Genomic DNA, 19,892 nt, shown 5'->3' with positions numbered 1-19,892 from the left:
TAATATCGGCTGCCTTGTTAAAACCTTACTAGAAAAAATCCAATGAGAAAAAGTCACAATAAAAGAAAAATAATATAACTTTTTACTTGGATTATTGATATAGTGTTAAGTATGCTTATGTTGTCTTGTTAAAATCTTGCTACGACAAAACCAATGGAAAAAATCCTAGTAAAAAAAAGTGCAACACACATGTGTCCTGGATGTTCTCACCTTATCAATATCTCCCCCATATTTTTGCAATCTTCAATCTGATTGATTTCTAAGTTGGCTTAATCCGATACCATATGCACTAGCCTTTTAGAGCTTATGTGTATTGAAAACTTTAGAGATGTGTGTTTAGTCTTATCGTCTTAGATGAATCCATCCTTCATCTAAGCAATACAAGTTGCATCTTCTTCATGAATGAGAGTTGGAATGTTTGTTTTTAAAGATAGAACATACGAGTTTTGGATGTGATAGATTAATCTTAACCAAAAATATTCTTGACTGGCTTCATGGAAAGCAAGTGATGAGTAAATTTTATATTAGATATTTAACCATATTCTTAGTATATTTTGGTTATTATTTTGGAAAAAAATTGATACTTTGAATTGTATTTCTAATATAGGACTTTCGACTTCCTCTGAAGCAAAACGCAGTCAAATGGACGAATTTTGGAGTACTTCTAGTTGGAAGATGTTCGTGAGTCGCTTAGCTTGGTCCTATCAAAATATCAGATTTTTCTACCAAACGGTTATTTTCTGGCAATAAAATGAAGGAACGATGCGCAGTGTTGGAATAGTGACGTTTTGGGCTTGAATTGCGTTTTTGGAGCCCAAGATGACTTCGGATGATTCGTGGCCTTCTGTAGATGTGTTCAAAATATCCTAATCTTTAAAATAAGCTATTATGGGCTGGATTTGGAGGATATCTGAGGTTAAAACGTGGCTGGATAAGTACTTGGTAGATTCTCCTAATTTAATTAGGACTTTATTTTCTAAGATATTTTACTTATTATTTGGTTTCCTAGTTGGAACAAAAGACTACATTTTAGGGTTTGTGGGATGGCATAGCAACATATATTGCTTTGTCGTTCTCAGGTTTTTACGCTTACTTTTATGCAACTTTGGAGACAGAGAATAATTGCTAGGGTTCTTGGAGATTTTTTACTTTAAGGTGTTTTCAATCCTTTTCTTAATAATATTTTCTATAATTTCAATTATGAATATACGTAACTAATTCCTTTTGCTAGGGCGAAGCCTTGAGCCTTAGCATGAATATGTGATTTTTATTTAATTGCTTATGATTGATTGCTTGCATACTTTGAATTATTAATCACCGTGATTAAACCTGTCTAATTGTCTTAATGCTCGGCCACCATTAGGATCTTTAGAAAAGTAATTTGATGCAATTTTGGTCGAAAGGTTCCCTGAAATTGACGCTGGCTTCTTGTGATTAATAATTGTAATGTCACTCAGGATGAACACCACATCTTAAGAGTTGCATGTTTTTTCAAAGGGTTTTCATAAAGCATAATGAGTCTCTCATATTCATATTTGATCCGAACGTCTGGACGAATTGCATGTTAGATATACGTTCTATGTTAGAGGTTCCAAGTAGAATATAAATTAGGAAAACCTAACCTTCAAAGTGGCATGTGTAGATCATAAGTAATTGGTAAGAATTCATAGGATTGCTAGGTGATGGTGGAACCCTAGTGCTTTATTAAATTGGTATTTAAAACTCTTTTCTATTATCATATTAATTTAGGAATCACTACTGGTTTTTAATTAAAATTCGTTTTTAATATATTACCTAAATTCAAAATCACCTTTCTCAATTTTTAGCTTTAAGTAGTTAATTAGGAATTGTTTCTACATAAATTATTCAAATAATCCTTGAGGAGAACGACCTTGCATGAGCATCTATACTACAATATCCTTGTATTCTTGCAAGTATTTCATGTGGTTTTAACCCTATTTGCATAGATGTTAAAAATCCTATCAACAAGTATTTCTGAGTGATTGGAAGATGTAGCAACTAGTATTTATTTCGTTGAGCGCCATGAGATTTTTGTAACTTGATAATTGAACAATATTCACTTTGTGAGCAAGTTTTATATGGATTTGGGAGAAAACTAGGATCTAGTAGTGAACAATATTTAGTTTGTGACATTGCCACGTCCGCCATCAAATTAACATTTGACATTTATCTTTCGACATGTTCATTGAAGATGTTCTTACGTTGCCTGTTCAAACCTTTCACTCCCCTCAATATAGATTAATGTAGAATATCATGATAAAAGAAAAACTTTTAATAGTTTTTATTTTATTTAAAAAATATAAAATAATTTCATAATGATTTCCAGTTAAAATATTTTTGACATCCATTTAGAAAAATTCTGAAGTTCTAACATAGTTGATCACCGAGGCTACTTTTAGCGTTGATCATTGACTATTTCATTGATTTTTTACAAAATTTGCCCGAGACCCCTCATAGTGTATTTCGACTCATTGATTCCGAATCCGCGGTGCGTTTTTTCAAATTTAATCGTTTTAGTTGAGTTTTACTGATGGGACCCAATATTATGCTTAGGTGCAACTATTGGAGACTCTAACTTTCTTAGCTCAAAAGGATGTGACATCGCAAGTACCTGTGAGTGGGTCCTTTGTTTTTACGTGTATATATATATATGTATATGTGTTTTTCTCAACAACTACTTATATATATATTGATGTGACATGCCATGTTTAGTTTTACAAATAGATTTTTCGTACATTCATGTTTTTAATATTATTTGTGAGAATAAACTTATGGCATGACATTCTTGCATTTTACTTGCTCATTATTACATATTTGCACGGTGTCTCTTAATTACTTGTACTATCTTGGGCCAAGGACTAGCATCACGTGTAGTTCACATGCACCGTTTACATTCGCTTTGGATGCAGAGTTAGGTGTCAGCCTGTCATTTTGTGTGATGTTTTAGACTTGTATATGATGCGACTAGCGCAACTCAAGTGGTGTAGTACTAGAATATAAAACCTACACCCAACCTATATCATTGCCTAAATAATTATTAGATGGTCATAAAAATAGCTCGACAGAACAAGAGAGAAGTAACTTTTTGTTTAGAAACAAAAACTGACCCGGCCCATTAAGACTCAAATTTTTTTTTAGACGTCAAGTGGCTGACCACACTCCTCACGCTGATCCCTTACCAAACGCATCTCTCTTTAATTCCATAAAACACAATTAAAATACAAAACCCGATTTCGCGCCCTTATGGCAGCTGCTCCTTCGCCCTCGCCTGCCCTAAGCAATACCAGCTCCGGCGACACTCGCCCCACCACCACCGCCACGGCTGCCTCGCCTCCCATCGCTCCCTTCCATCCGGTGCACCGTACCGACACGCCCCCCAAGACCCTTCGCGGCCTTAACAAGCCCAAGTGTAAGCAGTGCGGCAATGTCGCTCGCTCCAGGTAATTCATTTGAGGGAAATTGAATTCCTTGCTTGATTTCCCTTTCGGTCTGTATTAATTTATGTTCTGACAATTAGGTTTTGGTGGAGTATGCGATTTTTGCTTTTCTAATAAGCATTGCCTTGTTTGTTGTTTGCGGTTTTGGTAATTAATTTGGGGGAATTGAATACGTTGGGCTAAAAATTGGATGTGTTTATGGTCTTAAGGGCAAGTAATTTGCTGTCGAAAGGCAGGGATTTAACTATTCCGGATGGTAGATTGTAGAAACTGGATGAGACAATCTTGCCTTGGTGGGTTTGATGTAATTCTGATTTTCTGCCTCGATTTGATGAAATTTTCCGGGAAATTTATGATGTGATTGGGTGCTTTACATTGATGAAGCCGATTGGCTTTAGTATGACTCCTTTTAGTATAACTTCAAGAGAGAATGCCTCTGAATCAACTTTAGAATTTGGCGCAAAGAATAGCACTGTGGCCATGATAATTAGATACTTGTTAATATTTGAATGTGTTTGGTAAGTACAGTAGTTATTGTTGGACGAGATTAGTTTTTGTTTTTATTTTTATTTTTATTTACTAGAATGCATGCCCTAAACAGATTGGAGAAATGAGCGACCCCGATCTTTTTCAAATGTATTTCAAACTTCGTTCGATCTCCTCAGTGATATAGACTCAAACCTGAAACTAAGAGTTTTGAAGAAAAGTAAAAAGAAATTAGGAGAAATCGAGAAAAGGAGGGAGGAAATATGGAAGAAGAAAAGTTGCTCTCAACAATACCTTCTAAGTTGGATGTGATTTTGGCTGCCAGAAAATACCAATGGGCTGCCACTTGTTCTTATACTGTCATCAATTGATTCCCACTAACGGGCATTCCATCCCAATTCATATTACTACAATTATAGAAACATATTTAAATCACCAATTAAAAGCTAGATAAGCTTATTTGAGGGATCCCTCAATCGAAGGGGACTCTATAAAGGTAGTATATATAGTTGATAAAATATACCAACCAATTATACCGTATACCCCTAACAGTTCCGTACAAAAGAAGCTAGTATACCACTTAGGTAATCTTGTTCCACGTATCGACAAGACCCACTATCCATGTACCATTAGGAAGTATTGTTTCCTTGGTAAATTATGGGCCTAGCTTCTCCTTACTGTATCAGGATTTAACCTTGATGTGCAAGCCTTTATTATGTGATATACTCCAGTACTGATTAATTAACATTCTTGGAAGTTGGAAAGTTTGTGGTGAGACTCCTAGAATGGCGTTAATGAGACTTTAAAGAGGACATTCTTCATTTTCAGTTTCAAATTTATGATTTTCAGCCACTCCTCAACTTCGTTCAAGTACCATTTGACCCCAAACATGCACTTTAGGAACTCAGGATAATCCATTTTCATTACCACCTAAAGAAAGAAAGACTGAAATTACTGTTTGATGGTCTTGTTCACAGATCTCACTAAGGCACATCCAAATAAAGTTTTCAACGTTAATTTCAATTATGATCCTTCCCCTTCCAGCACCAATAGGAGATAAGCTTTAGTGCGCCGACTTTGTTGATATTCTGGATGATGTTGTGGGAATCGTTTTTTTTTTCTTCATATACAATGTGCTATGTTATTGGTATGTTTTTTACCATACGCTATATTGTGTTGAATATATGTTTTGTTTGTATAACTACATTTAGAATAATATCCTTTCTTTCTGTTTCATGTTATTGAGATGCTTTGCATGTGCAGGTGCCCATACGAGTCATGCAAGAGTTGCTGCTCAAAAGCTCAAAATCCATGTCATATTCATGGTATGTCTGTTCAAGATTGTATACTTTATCAAAACATCCTTAAAGTGCGTGGCTATTTTGAAGATTGGATAATTATATTCATTTTTTCTTTACTGTTGTGGAGGGTGGGGTGTGCTTGTGCATTTTGTGAAGTTTTGGTAATGCTTTTCTACAATTGGCATTTCAAAGCTTTATCTTCTACAGTTGTTATTTCAAGCTTCGGGACAAAATCTTGTATTGCTTGGTTTTGTCTGTATGGTTTCCAACAATGCCAGTTGATAGAGAAAATTTCACATGGAGAAGAGTGACGACAACAACTGCCGCTTTTTGAGGGGTCTGAGAAATTTTAGGTATCTTATGTAGTAATGGCTTTCAGTGTTATGTATGGTGATGGCTGATGGCTTTGAGCAACTACTCTGATGAGTGTAAATGAGGGAAAGTCGGTGGTTTCCAATATCAGTAGAAATATATTTTTTTGTTCTAAAGTGCTGACTCCACATAACGTCCCTTTTTCCTAAAAGGAAAAGAGTGGATAGCTTAAAGGTATGGTTCCACCACCCATGACATCACTTATGCTTATGCAGAGGATTGAGTAAGCTATCTGTGGCAATGTTGGAATCTTAAAGTGGAGCCTAGGGAATAATGACGGCAGCTTAGTGTCTTTGAGCTGCTGAAAGCATCATGAACAGTCTCGGAAACACTGCGTTCCTACCCCTAAGGTCTTTGGGTGTGTTGGATGAATATCCATATTTGAAATGTTGCAAAAATTGAAGAGCAGTGGGGCATCTGGTTAAATGTGATACTGTTATAGGCTTATGCTTAGAAGCATGAAGTGGCAATCTGTTCCATTGGTGGACAAGATTGGTTATGTAAAATTTTGATCATAGTTGCTTACCTAGGTGAGATTCTTATTAAATTGTGCGTGTCAGAACCATCAAGTTCTCACTCACACTACACAGAGACAGCAAGGTGTCTTGATAAGGGTAGGATGTTGACTTGATTTTGGCATGTCTTTGCATGATTTCTTGGGGTTGTGTTACTTATGATGGGTCTGTTCAGGTTTGGGCTTGGGAATTTTCACCTATCCATTTGGATTGGTCTGCTATTTTAGATTAAGTGGGACTGTTTTCTTTGATTTATATTTGAGTTTGCATTTCAGTTGTACTTAAGGTGTTTGATCCTGATGGACTGCTTGTTGATCATTGTTCTTTTTCATTCTGACTAAAAGAAAGATCGGTCATCAGTTTTGTCCTTTTTTTTTATTAGCCTTTTTAAGATATAACTATTAATCCAACTTAGTTTTTTCATTCTCAAATATATCAAGAGATCTGCATTGAGCATCATCTTATGGTTTTGGTTTCTATGGATAGGCCTAGATGTTTGGGTGGGAGATCCAAAGCTCTTGTTAAGGAGATATTTTTGGTCCCTTTAAGAAAAAATTGTTTGTTTGGATTTTTCATCTATGCATGTTTGTTTTTGCCTTCTCCTTACTGTATATTGTATTGTCTCTGCAGTTTTGAAAACAAATGCAACTTTTCCAGACAAGGCACCAACCTCAAACTCTCCTCTATTTAACCATCAATCAACCGATGCATCACCATCAGGGTGAGTTCCTAACATCAGCTGCTCAATTAATATCTGGTTATATCCTATAATTCTGTCTCTAAGAATTTGGTCATTAAATTGTTTTCCCTACAAAACTGCATTGCTCTTCTACCATTTATATAATATTGTGTCATATTGCTCAAGGTTTAAATTGTTGGCAGCGAAGCCAAGTTTATAGTCTAATTCACTATGACCTAACTTGAGAATGGGTTTGTCAAAAATTGGTGATTTTAATTAAGTCGAATCTTCCTATGGAAGGCAATTGGCTGAAGATTTGCACTGGTTTCTAGCTTGTTCTATAGTCATAACTTTGATGGTTTTATTCCCTAACTTTAACAGTTGGCTTTCTGAGCTTCCCTTGTTACAACCCTTTGTATTTTTTCTTGCTTGCCTTGGCTGCCATTGGAACTTCATTCAGTAAAGGTCTTCAAAGCAAGTACTGTTTTCATTGTGGATGTAGATTTTCTTAAATTGTTGGCTGTACTTCAGGAATTCCCATAGAGTTGCATCATTCCGGCAACCTTCGATCAATTTTGCTCAATTCAATAATCTGCATATTCCGCTTCGTTCGAAGAAGCCTTTGACCAGAAAGGTGCATGTCCTTTGGTACTATCTATTTGTTCTTGTACTATTTTCACTGTGAGAATGACTTGTTCTAACTAAAAAATGTTAATGTCAGGATGCTGTGGCTATTAATGAGTGGAGATTTTCCAAGTTGAGGGAATACAAGGATGGAAACATTGAAGTGGAAAATGAAGCTTTTGATCGATACATGCAGAACGTCAGCCTATTAGAGCAAGTGTTTTCTGTGGAATCTATTGCAGAGGAGTCGATGAGGGATGGATCATCCATATCAAACCAAAATACTATTACTAATACTACAGAAGATGACACTGAGGCTATTTTGTCAGGGCTGAAGTTGAAGTTGAGGTCAAATCCAATGAGAACCAGTAACTTCCGAAAGAGGATACAGCAAATTGTTGACGAGGGACTAAAGAAGCTTAAGAAATGCGAGTTTGATGACGGGGGCAAGAAATCAAGTGTGCCAAATGGATTGGATAAAGGGCCCAAAAAAGAAGAAACACGGTGGGCTGGAAGGACTTCTGCTTTAGGCGATCTCATTGATAAGCTGAACAAAGCCCGAAACAAGGAGGATTTGAAGGCATGCTTGGAGTTGAAATCTCAGCTCTTCAGTGAACACAAATTGACTGGTAGAACAGAATCGGGAGACGCTGACATAATGAAGAAACAGACTGCAAAGAATGATTCGGAGCCCGGAAAGGAGTGGAATTGTTCGTTTCCTAAAGTGATTAGTGCTACCGAAATTGATCAAGAAACTCTGAAAAGTGTTAATGCACACTTCTCTACCCTTGAGCAGATAGAAGGTTTATGAATAAAAAGATTCAAAAGGTAAGATTTTGCTGTACAATTTGTACTTTTAGTCAGTTTTAGTGGTGTCATAGCTTTAGTGTAATTTCATCCTTGAGTTACTGTTCTGGTTCATGTATCAACAATGTCTCCTATATTTTACTTTCTAAAAATGTTTTTATGACAGTTTCTTCTAATTAGCATTTTTAATTTGAAAGTGAAAGTGGTACCTGAATCTTTTTCTAAAAAGCTTTTATTTAGTAACAAGTTCAAGGACGAATAAAGAGTTTAAAGGAGCAAAAAATAGATGAAAGTTTTAATGGAGTTAGCTAAAAGGACCATTGTTGTATATTATACCGAGTTCAGGGATCAATACTGACAGATTTTTAGTTTAGAGACCGAAACTTCAATTGAGTGAAAGTTGAGGAAGTATTGCTTCAATTATCTCTATCACAATCAAAACAAACTATCTGTATTCTCTTTATTGGGATGGGATGCTTTGGTTATTCACCAGAACTGCTTCCGGTAATGCTTTATTTATGTGATGATAATTAATGGGAATGAAATAGATTTTAATTTTAAATTTTTCTGAAGAATAAAGAATGAATAATTAGCTTATAATGAATTGAATAAAATCGAGAGGTTCATCGAACCAAAGCATCTCGAAGGACACAAAAGTTAGGCCGAAAAGTGAGCAACCCCATTGGCTTGCATTACCGCATACTCTTGAGTCAGACTGCGTGTGCTATTCACTTGGGACAATACTCTTGAGGGCCTGAGCTTATTTCCTATTAGAAAATTTTCATTATGATCGGAACACATGTGATATATTACGTGTTTTTATATAGGGTAAATTACATAGTAGCCCCTCAGGTTTGAGGTTTATTACAACCTCATACAATATCTTTAAAACATTTCACTTTCATACCTCATGTACTATTTTATTTCAAAATAACACCTCCGTTAGATTTTCTATCCATTAGTCTGTTAAATGCTGACGTAGCTGCCACATTTGTGCTTATGTGGCTGCCACGTGGCAAAAAAAAATTATTTTTTAATTTTTTAAAAAAAAACCTAAATCTTCAACAAAAAAAAAAAAAAAAAAACATAAAAACCCTAACCCAGATCCCTTTTCTTCCCCCTCTCCTCTCTGCAATCCCTACCCACTATCTCTCACCCACCCCCCAACCACCTCCCCCCAATCGACCCGCATCCCTATCCCTAACCTAGAACCTAAAAACCTGCAACAACAAGAAGAAGAAGAAGAGGAGGGAGGAAAAGAAAAAAAAAAAAAAACCCCAGTTCATCCCCCCAAAACCTGTAACAACAAGAAGAAGAAGAGGGAGAAAAAAAAAGAGAAAAAAAAGAAAAAAAAAGCCCAGTTCGCAGGAAGGTCGTCAGAAGGTCCCGGGGGGGGGGGGGGGGGGAAGGGAAGTGGGTCGCGGCGGAGCGGGGGGAAGAGAGGTGGGTCGTGGGTCGCGGGTCGCGGCAGGGCCGGGGGTTTTTCTCTCTCGGATCTCTCACTCTTTCACTCTCTATCTCTCTCTCGGACTCTCTCCCCGACAGTACACCCATGCACGCACCCGTCTACACAACCACGCACGCACCGACGACACACCACCACCACTGAGCTTCAAAATCCCGGGCGGGAAATCCGACTTGAAGTTGTTGTGGCTGATGTCGAGGATCCTGAGGTTGTAGAGCTCGAAAATGGCGGGCTGGAGAGGGCCGTGGAAGGCGTTGCCGCTCAAATTTAGGTGGATTAGTGAAGAAAGGTGGCAGATTTGTGGTGGGATTTGGTTGGAGAGGTTGCAGCGGGAGAGGTCGAGGGAAACAGAGGGAAGGAGGAGGAAGAAAGAGAAGGTACTTTCATGGTTTTGGGGGTGTGGGGAAGGTGTTGGGTGAGAGTGAGAGTGAGAAGGAGAGTGTGTTGGGAAATTTAAGGGAATGAGGGTCTTGATGGCTGCTTATGGGTTTTCTAAAGGGATGGGGTTTCGGCGGCCGGGGGGGGGGGGGAAGTGGTGGGATCTGGGTTTTCTAAGGTTTTTTTTTTTTTTTTTTTTTTTTTTTGAAGATTTAGGCCACGTGGCAGCCACATAAGCACAAATGTGGCAGCCACGTCAGCATTTAACAGACTAATGGATGGAAAATCTAACGGAGGTGTTATTTTGAAATAAAATAGTACATGAGGTATGAAAGTGAAATGTTTTAAAGATGTTGTATGAGGTTGTAATAAACCTCAAACCTGAGGGGCTACTATGTAATTTACCCTTTTATATAAGTTGTGAGAAATTTTATTTTTTAAGTTATTAATTTTTTAAAACATATATCTTACTATTTGTATAATATCATCCCGTGTTATGTTCACACTAAAAAAATCTCTCTCCCCTCTCGCCAATATTAATAATATGAACTACACATTCACATTTTAAAATGGTGCGGTTAACTGCACGCTAAAAATATTCATAACTAATTGATTGTTCATGTGTACACTTTATACTTTTATATGCATATAAAAAAATATATATAAAGTGACATGATCCAAATTCATTAACCAAGTCAAATTTAGAAATTTAGAATGTGAGGCTAGACACAAACCACACAATTATGTGCAGCCATTAACAATCATGGTTTCTCTAGATAATTGTGTAAAAGTTGTACACTACACTGTAACTGTTGGAGCTTTTGATTGATGCTATTCCAGTGCCACTGGGTTTATGTGTTTTATTTGTACCGTGCTCAGACTGCTCGTGTTGCCTTGTAAACTCACACACCACCACGGGGGGCTTTGTCCACTACTTATAATTTGCTCAACACAACAGACTTACACCGTTTCAAAGGTGCGGACGGAACTTTGTGGACTTTGCGTGCGGACGGAATGTGGGCTGTTAGATGAAAATTAAAATGTTGAAAATGAATTCATCATAATGAGCTTAGAGTGAAATCGGGTCATAAATGACCTGTCACTTAATTAAAATGGTACCCAGCATGAAATCAAAATTTCTTGAGATTTAAACGGTCCCTCCGACATCAACACTTACCGTCTTTAATAAGTCTTGTCCTCCTCCAAAAACACTCTCTCCCGCGTTTGCTCAAACATTGGCATCGAAAACATCATTCCCGTTCGAAAACGTGCTTCCCATTTGAAACCCAGTTATCAACGTTTGTGCTTGTGTTGTCCGGCCTCATAGAAATTCTAGACAGTGAAGAAAATCAGGGGACTTTGGTTGAAAGTTGTGCAGTCGGTTCCACAGAAAGGACATGCTTTTTGCTTCATTCAAGCTAGGTTCAGAGTGCTTCTGTGATAATAGATGTCATAATTGATTCCCCAAATGAATTTCAAATTTACTGAGTTTTGAAAATGGAACCCTAAAATTTAATTTTGTTATTTTTGTTAAATAGTATAATAAAGTTAGGTGTAAGGTTAATTATGCATGTTCCTTGATGTAATTAATTGGAATTTGTGGATATATGTGAATTTTTTTAGAAATTTGGGTGCGTTGTGAAGTTATGAAGCTATGTTGATGGGTTGTGTAGAGGCTAGGCTGTTATCTGTTGTTTTGGTAAAGTTGTAGTTTTGAATAGGGATTGATTTTTGTATCTGAATTATTGTTAATTTTATGGTGGTAGGGATTGATTTTTATATCTGAATTATTGTTCATTTTATGGTGGGACTTGAAATTGCTCAAGTAATGATGCTTTGTTCACAGTAGATGTTGTTGCTATGAAGCCTTCGTGACAGGTTGTTGTAAGGTTATGTGTTGTTTATTGTTGATGTGTGTGTATTGTTACGTGTACAAGATATGGCAACCTAAGGTGTTGAAATAGCAACCAGAGAAGAAAAAGCATATAGGGAAGGGTTAACAGCCTATCCCAAGCCCCCATGTGTGAGGATTGTTTAAGGAGAAGTTTAATGAGGCACAATTTGGTGCCTTTAGGATATCTTGCTTTGGCCACCTTCGGGTGTGTATGAATCGGCCTTCGGTGGGCAATTGGTTCATGAGTTATCTCTACGTAGAGTGGAAAATCAAGGGGTTAAAGACCTAGAAAGACCGACCTATTTAATAGGTTGTGACAAACCCCATGACATAGAAGTTGAGCCACAAAGGATTAGGCTACTGAGGGAGTATTTTTCCGAGAAATTATGATTGATAGGTGAAAGTAGCAAGGGGAGGAAAGAAAATGGGAAAGGTAAAGCTAAGGCTATCCCCAAGAAAGTAACCAAATAAATATCCATGACTTGCAGGGAGCTTGAAAGGGCGTTTAAAGAGTTCAAGAACAGCGATGATGCCTTCAAGCTAGGTCTGGTATACTTCGCCAAGGCCGTATTGATAGAGGTGAAGAACTATGTTCCTGTGAATCTAGACTACCTCGACCTTGTGGAGGATATGGATAGGTTCAACAGCTTTTCGTGAGGTTCCATCTCTTTTGAACAACTTCGTGACAACCTCTCGCTTGCTGCTTCAAGGAGAGGTAGAGGTAGAGTTGAGGAGATGGTGGGGGAGATGAGGAGGAAGATGAAAAAGTTAGGGGAACGAAGAGGCACATCAGTTCGAATGGGGCTGCAAAGGATTTTCGTACGCTTTTCAGGTAATATGTGTTACTTTCGTTGGTAATATTGACTTTATTAATGTGATTAAGTATTCATTTATTGAGGAATACGTGCAAGTAAGGGCATACGAAAAAACTTCCCAATTTGAGAAGCCTCTGCGTTACTGCAAGATGGTAGATCCGGCAACTAGATCGAGAATTTTGTGGTGGAAGACAACGAAGAAGAAACTGATCCACAAGCAGCTGCAATTGTATATAATCGAGAGCTGAGAGGTATAACTGTCACTGTTCTAAGAATCCCCGCCTAGGCGCTAGGCGGTTGGCCACCGCCCCGATTAATGCCTATGCGTTTGAAAATTGAGAAATGACGTATAGACCTGCTGAGGCACCCACCTAGACCGCCTAGGCTCCCGCCTAAGTTACGACTCACTCAGACAGAAAATAGATAACTTCCATTTTGCAATTTTTTTTTTTTCAATAAATTGTAAGGGACTTGTTGAATACTTAAATGAATACACATTATATGCATGTTCGCCATGTTTTCATTATGTTCCAATACTTCTTAATATATATGTCATTCTATTTTGTAGTTTATAATGAAATTATATATATTTTAAGTATAAACATAGACTTATTTACAAGAATATAATAGATTTACTTAAATATGCCTAGTCCTTCTAGGCCCCGCCTAGGCGCCTAGGCGCTAGCCCCAGCTTGCCGCACGACTAGCCCCTAGCGTCTTTTAGAACCTTGATAATTGTATTGCAAAACTTTTGAATTTAATGAATGAAAGTGAACGTGTGTGATTATTGTATGTGTGAGAAATGTATTTATGATATGTGGCTTTAAATGGTAGGATGTGCGGATTATAGAAATTTTTCTGATTGAAGCGGAGAAGAACAAAGAGCATTGGACTTGGGGGGATGATGCAGATGTTGTGATTCCTGAGAACTTGACTCCTGACACAAATGATATCAGTGAGTTGAAATGCAGTTGAAAGAGTTGAAGGTGTAATTTATGTGGTTGGCCCACGAGAATGAGATATCAGACATGATTTTGCTGAAGAAAGTGGAAGAGCTGTTGAAGGGGTGGAGGAATTAAGAAGGGTAGTGAAGGAAAAACATGCGGATGAAGGTGGCATTCATGCAGTTGGCCTACGAGAATGAGATATTAGACATGATTTTGCTGAAGAAAGTGGAAGAGCTGTCAAAAGGGGTGGAGGAATACATGTGGATGAGGATTCTAAGGAGGGAAGAGGATGAAGAAGAAGAAGAAAAGATGTGAGAGATCAAGTTGCAGAGGGAGGAAAAGATGAAGAAAATGGAGAAGAAGAAAGAAGAAGAAGAAGAAGAAGAAGAAGATGAAGAAGATGATGATGATTAAAGAAAAGGAAGGAGATAAAGAAGATGAAAAAGAAGAAGATGAGGGTGGTCAAAGTGGCAGTAATGTACAAGAAGAAGAAGGGTGGTGAGAAAGAGGGTGATGAATGGAGGAATTAAGGAGGGTAGTTAAGGAAAAACATGCGGATGAATGTGTCATTCATGCGGCTAGCCCACGAGAAGGAGATATCAGACATGATTTTGCTGAAGAAAGTGGAAGAGTCATCGAAGGGGATGGAGGAATTAAGGAGGGTAGTGAAGGAAAAATATGTGGATAAGGATGCTAAGGAAAAGAAACATGTGGATGAAGGTGTCATTTGTGCGGCTGGCCCACGAGAATGAGATATCAGACATGATTTTGCTGAAGAAAGTGGAAGAGTCGTCGAAGGGGGTGGAGGAATTAAGGAGGGTAGTGAAGGAAAAACATGTAGATGAGGATGCTAAGGAAGAGGAAAGGGAGGAGGAAGAGGAGGAGGAAGAAGTAGAAAAAGAAGAAGAAGAAGAAAAGATGTGGGAGATCAAGTTGCAGAGGGAGGAAAAGATAAAGAGGCAAAAGAAGAGGAAGGAGATAAAGAAAATGAAAAAGAAGAAGACAAGGGTGGTCAAAGTGGCAATAATGTACAAGAAGAAGAAGGGTGGTGAGAAAGAAAGTGACGAAAAAAAATGGTTTGGATGGAAGGGAGAAAAAACCAGTGGGTAAGGAAGGGAATCAGAAGGATAAATTAAATGATGAAGGCAAAATGGGGAAGACGAGGGATCGAGAGTTGTCTTTTGGTCAATGTGTCCTGAATCATTTTAGAATGTTGTAGAGGATGTGTGCAAGCTAGAATGATGTGTTTTATCTTAAATTTTGAAAATGGGACTTGTGCCTTGTTCTAGGCGACGATTGTCCATGAACGCATCAATCTTTGTGCTAGGGAGCCGTAGCGCAAACTCCAAGTAAGTGTCTTTAATGTGTGATATTGTTTATTACTAAAAATTTCTCGTGCTAGTATGCTTTGTGGATACTGCATGGATTTATAAATGTAATTTCTATTAAAATAAAAATGTGTCATTGATCTATCCGTTAAATGGTATTTGAAATGTTTTTGAAACGTGAAGGCTAGTAGAGGACCGTTAACCCATTGTCATAGGGAGTTGTTGCATCGAACTTATGCCATGTCTTGTTTCGTTGAGTTGTTCTAATCTAAGTTCCTTGAATTATGCTCGGTTTCGTTGAGTGGTTTAGAACCGGGTTTTGTTGAGTGGTCTGGTACCCTGCTTTGTCTGGATTATGTTGAGTGGTTCGAAATCCCTCTTTCTCTGCAGTTTCATTGAGTGGTTTGGAATCGTGTTTCGTTTAGATTCTGTTGAGTGGTCTGGAATCCCGTTTTCTTTTGGTTTCATTGAGTGGTCTGGAATCCCGTTTTCTTTTGGTTTCATTGAGTGGTCTAGAACCCTGTCCTTGTTGGGTTTCGTTTAGTGGTCAGAATCCCTCTTCTTATTTAGTTACGTTGAGTGGTTCGGAACCCGATCTTACTCCGTTGATTGGTCCATAATCCCATCCCTTATTTTTGTTGGTTCATTGGATTTGGTCTAAAATGTGAAAGCTTAAGAGTTGTAGGCTTCGGCAGAATTGTGTCATTATAGCCCTAGTTTTCAGTGTATTTATGAACTAGAAATTCGAGAACCTTTGTGGTTTGATCTAGAAAGGCCGTTGGATGTTTGGGTGACTCCTTCAGGATGTTCAGCAGATTCCTTATGATTTTATAAAGTATGGTTTTATGATTAATGTTTATAAACTATGGTCAATGGACTTCTTTTATGATTATCACATACGTCAGATTATGTCACTCACACGAGCTTCGAAACTTATCCAGGTTATCGCTTTGCCTAGTGCACCATTTCCAATGAGTAGGGGGCCATTGTGCAGGTGACAGGTGTTTGTAGATATGAGGAGCTCTTGGGGTAGCAGATAGAGGTCAGAGAACTTGGAGTGATTAGGTTAACCCAATATCTTTCCTTGTATTTCTTTTGGACTTTCCTTTTAGAGCCTATGGCGTTGTCATAGTGAGGGTTGGTTGATTTTGTTGTATATTTGTTGTAAATATTGTTATTTCAGTTCATAATTTTTTGTTTGTATTTTCTTGCACACCTGCACCCGAGCATCACGTATCGATCCTAGATGTATGTCGTGTTTGGGCGTGACATGGTCAATGAAAATGCATGACTAAAATAGCATGTAGGAAAATATCTCATTTGCTTACCCAACATGGGATCACTCTAAGTTGGGCTAGGACTTTGGTGCTCCCAAGTAGACCAAAGTCTATTATCATAAGGTTTCTATGGGCATTGTGTACCTCCATAACCTTCCACACCTTAACCCCTCAAGCAAGCTCCATGAAACCACGTGTCTTGGGTCATGTGAGCTTGGTAGATATTGGGTTTAAACGAGTTTGTTCGACATGGAGTGATATATTTCCTTGTTAGTGTGGCATGATAATTAATTAAAACTTGTGTAAAACCTTCCTTAACTACTTATTTTTCAAATAACAGTGTCAAGTTCAAGTTGTAAAGCATGTCGGAAATAGGGATGGGCAATGGTTATGGCGGGCGGGTAACCGCGATTATTTATCCATAACCGTTTATTTTCATACCCACATAACCGTTTACCCGTTGGGTAATTGTCTAAACGGTTATACCCATACCCATAACCGTTTATAAACGGTTAACCATACCCATAGGCGTGTACCAATTTAACCGTAACCGTTTAGTACCCGTTTACCCATTTATCATTTTTAAACCTGTTTATCCTTTCTTTTTTTACCATTTACTCCTTTTTCACCCGTCTACGTGTTTTTTTAACAACTTGAAAATTAAAAAAGAAAAATTTGTCATAATTTTGTTTTTCTAACAATTAAACACCGTTATAGGTATATTCATCATACATTTCCGCATTTTAATTTTTTAAGTCCGTATACCATTCCAATAATTGAAATAATAGTTTACAGACGATATTTTTAACTGTTAGCAATGAAGGTAATATAAAATTTGCTAAGTATTCTTGGGTTACGAAAACTGTTAAAAGACAATATTCTTAGGTTATTTGACTCGGAATGTAAAATATTAACATAATATATATAATGGACCATGAAATTTAAAGTGGTTAAGGAAAACTATATTATATTAGCTATAGAAATCATGCACTATAATCAATAACATTGATCTAAGTTTTGTCCGATAGGGAATATGGTTTGTGTTAATTTTACATATATAAAATAAATGGGTAAATGGTTACCCGTTTATAACCACAGTTAACGGTTACCCATAACCGTAACCGTGAAATTTAAATGGGCGTGTAACCGCGGTTACCCACAACCGATGGGTATTTGTCCATCCCTAATCGGAAACGAGTTGCCTCGGTTGTCTTGTTACCGTGCCGGCATTTGAGTCTGTGTAGAGTGTGACCAAGTGGTTCAAGCGTGCCCGTTGTGCCTGACTTTGAGAAATTCAGGTGTGGAAGAAATTCAGGCGTGCCCATGTATACAGTTTTCTTCTTTTTCAAGTGTCAAGTTCAAGTTCGAGCAGTGATATTAACAAAAGAAAAAAAGAAAAAAAAAATAGAAACCATGTATACAGTTTTACCTCAGAGAGAGAGAGAGAGAGAGAGAGAGAGAGAGAGAGAGAGAATTAACAAACCTTTGGTATCATGCACAATACCATAATGTGACATGCAGCAAAAGTCACCGTTTGGGGTTTCCGTTGCAAATCAGAGGCTGAACAAAAGGGGATAAAAACAAGAGTTCAAATTTGAAATTAGGTTTTGGATGCATCAAGAAAGCAGGTAAGAGGTGTCTTCTAGCGTGCATGTTGTATGTCTTGTGTGTTGGTATCTTCATTACATTACATTATTAAAGAAGGTTTAAGTCCTCGTTTTATTATGTTTTAACCTTATACTACTCTTCCCACACCTATTCTCACTTTCAATCTACTTACCGTAGACGAAAGAAAATGAAGACTGTTATGAAAGAGTATGTGAAAATTCATAATGTGATTTTTTTATTTCTGAATAAACAATATTATGTTTGTGAAAGGGGTGAGAGAGTTAGCTAAGCCTCATAATGGGCTAGCAATAATGTGGTTCAAATTCTCCCTTGACAAGAATCGACCTAAGACCTCTCATTTGTATTATGAATTTTCACATACTCTTTCATAACACCATTTAAATGAAAATTATATTGCAAGTGTTGGATTTTCATAGTGGTTGGTGTAAAGCAAGAAATTGAATTCAGAAAATTTTGAAGTGGACACGTGGTTAACGCTCAAAATTTGCAGGTTAACAAAATAGAACAATAAAGCTATGAAATAATAGACTCAAGATTTAAGTGGTTCACCCTCAAAACTAGACTACATTCACTATGGTGCTTGGAATCTATTCATTTAATGATTACAAAAAACACTCGGCTATAGTCTAAATTCCTTTTCCTCTCAATCGTCCGAACCATCATAAGAGGCACTTCCCCCCTTATATAGGTCCTCAGTGAGCCCAACAAAGTCTTGGGCTCACCTACATTACTATTCTAGTATTAAATGAGCTACCTTCATAAATTGGCGTGCTGGCAATTCTTTCGTACATCAATCGACATGTTGCGGTGAGGTGATGGTGGCTCAGTATTACGTGTTTTTCTAGGCCAAGGCATACCGAGCACCAAGCTCGGCCTTGACTAGTCAATGATGTTCGTTCCAAGTAATGGTTTGGCAACCTTTATGTCCCGTCGTCAGTTTATGCCTTTGCTAGTGACTGACACATGGTCTGGGATGGCGTCTGTGTTGGAAATATGCCCTGAAAGTCAATCTTTGGAAGAAACCTTTCAGGACAATGAATGTGTGTATAGATGACTCTTATACATCAAAAGGCAAAGATACTAATTAGGACTATCTCAATAAACGATATATGTCCTAAATAGTGAATCCATGGACAATGGATCGATGTAAGAAGTAATCTAATGATGTTAGACTACAGAGACCTTCTTCACATAACCATCATGTCCAAAAAGGTTCCTGGTCATATGATTGTTAGAGGGATACTAACAATGCAAAGACCAGTACATACTATGTCCCCTTCAATTGGAAGGATGGAAAGTCTCATCCCATTCGTGTAGTGACACTAAGACAGGTATGTAGGTGCTCATTAAGGGAATGAGTTCACTGAACACAATCGAACGAGAGTACTTGCATGGAGGTCTACTCACATGTCAAGCAAGTAACTCTAATGGTTGGAATAATGTAAGTAGTCCTTTGACCTGAGGCATCATAGTTGTCTTGTGGTTAGGTCCTTGATCTTTGATTATGTCAAAGTCACTCCATTCGCGGGTGTCCACGGCATAGTTGGGGTTAAGCCACTTAGCCATGGAGGCAAGTAAATGCGCAACAAAGGATCTCTAATCCTCGTTATGAGAGGAAGAATACTCTAAGATATGATTCGGGAATCTTCAGCCGAAGTATCGAGCGTAATAAAGGAAAGCGTTCCTATACGACTCAATTGAATCATATAACATGGAATAATCACATTAGGGGTTTGACATAATATATCCATACCCTAATAGTGTGATTGAGAGTATTGTTTTAAAGAAGGATCGAATTACATTGTATAGGTTCTCCGAACAAATTCTACATTAGCTTGGGTAGCCATGATATATGGTTAGATGTCACTCATGGCTTGTGAGTTCTTCTAGATGACTAAATAAGTAGTCGTCAAAGAA

The 19,892-nt window shown here is 37.7% G+C and overlaps 1 protein-coding gene across 1 annotated transcript; it reads left to right on the top strand.

Moving 5' to 3' along the window:
- Positions 1 to 3,187: 3,187 nt before the first annotated feature.
- Positions 3,188 to 8,407, top strand: LOC126606461 (uncharacterized). Its single transcript, XM_050273853.1, has 5 exons — positions 3,188 to 3,461; positions 5,208 to 5,269; positions 6,763 to 6,853; positions 7,343 to 7,445; positions 7,533 to 8,407. The coding sequence occupies exons 1-5, from the start codon at positions 3,265 to 3,267 to the stop codon at positions 8,244 to 8,246; spliced, it is 1,167 nt and encodes a 388-aa protein (XP_050129810.1). The 5' UTR covers positions 3,188 to 3,264; the 3' UTR covers positions 8,247 to 8,407.
- The last annotated feature ends 11,485 nt before the right edge of the window (positions 8,408 to 19,892 follow it).

Source organism: Malus sylvestris, chromosome 16, assembly GCF_916048215.2.
Source record: "Malus sylvestris chromosome 16, drMalSylv7.2, whole genome shotgun sequence".
Classification (NCBI taxonomy): Eukaryota; Viridiplantae; Streptophyta; class Magnoliopsida; order Rosales; family Rosaceae; genus Malus; species Malus sylvestris.
This window is presented reverse-complemented; position numbering and strand designations above follow the sequence as displayed.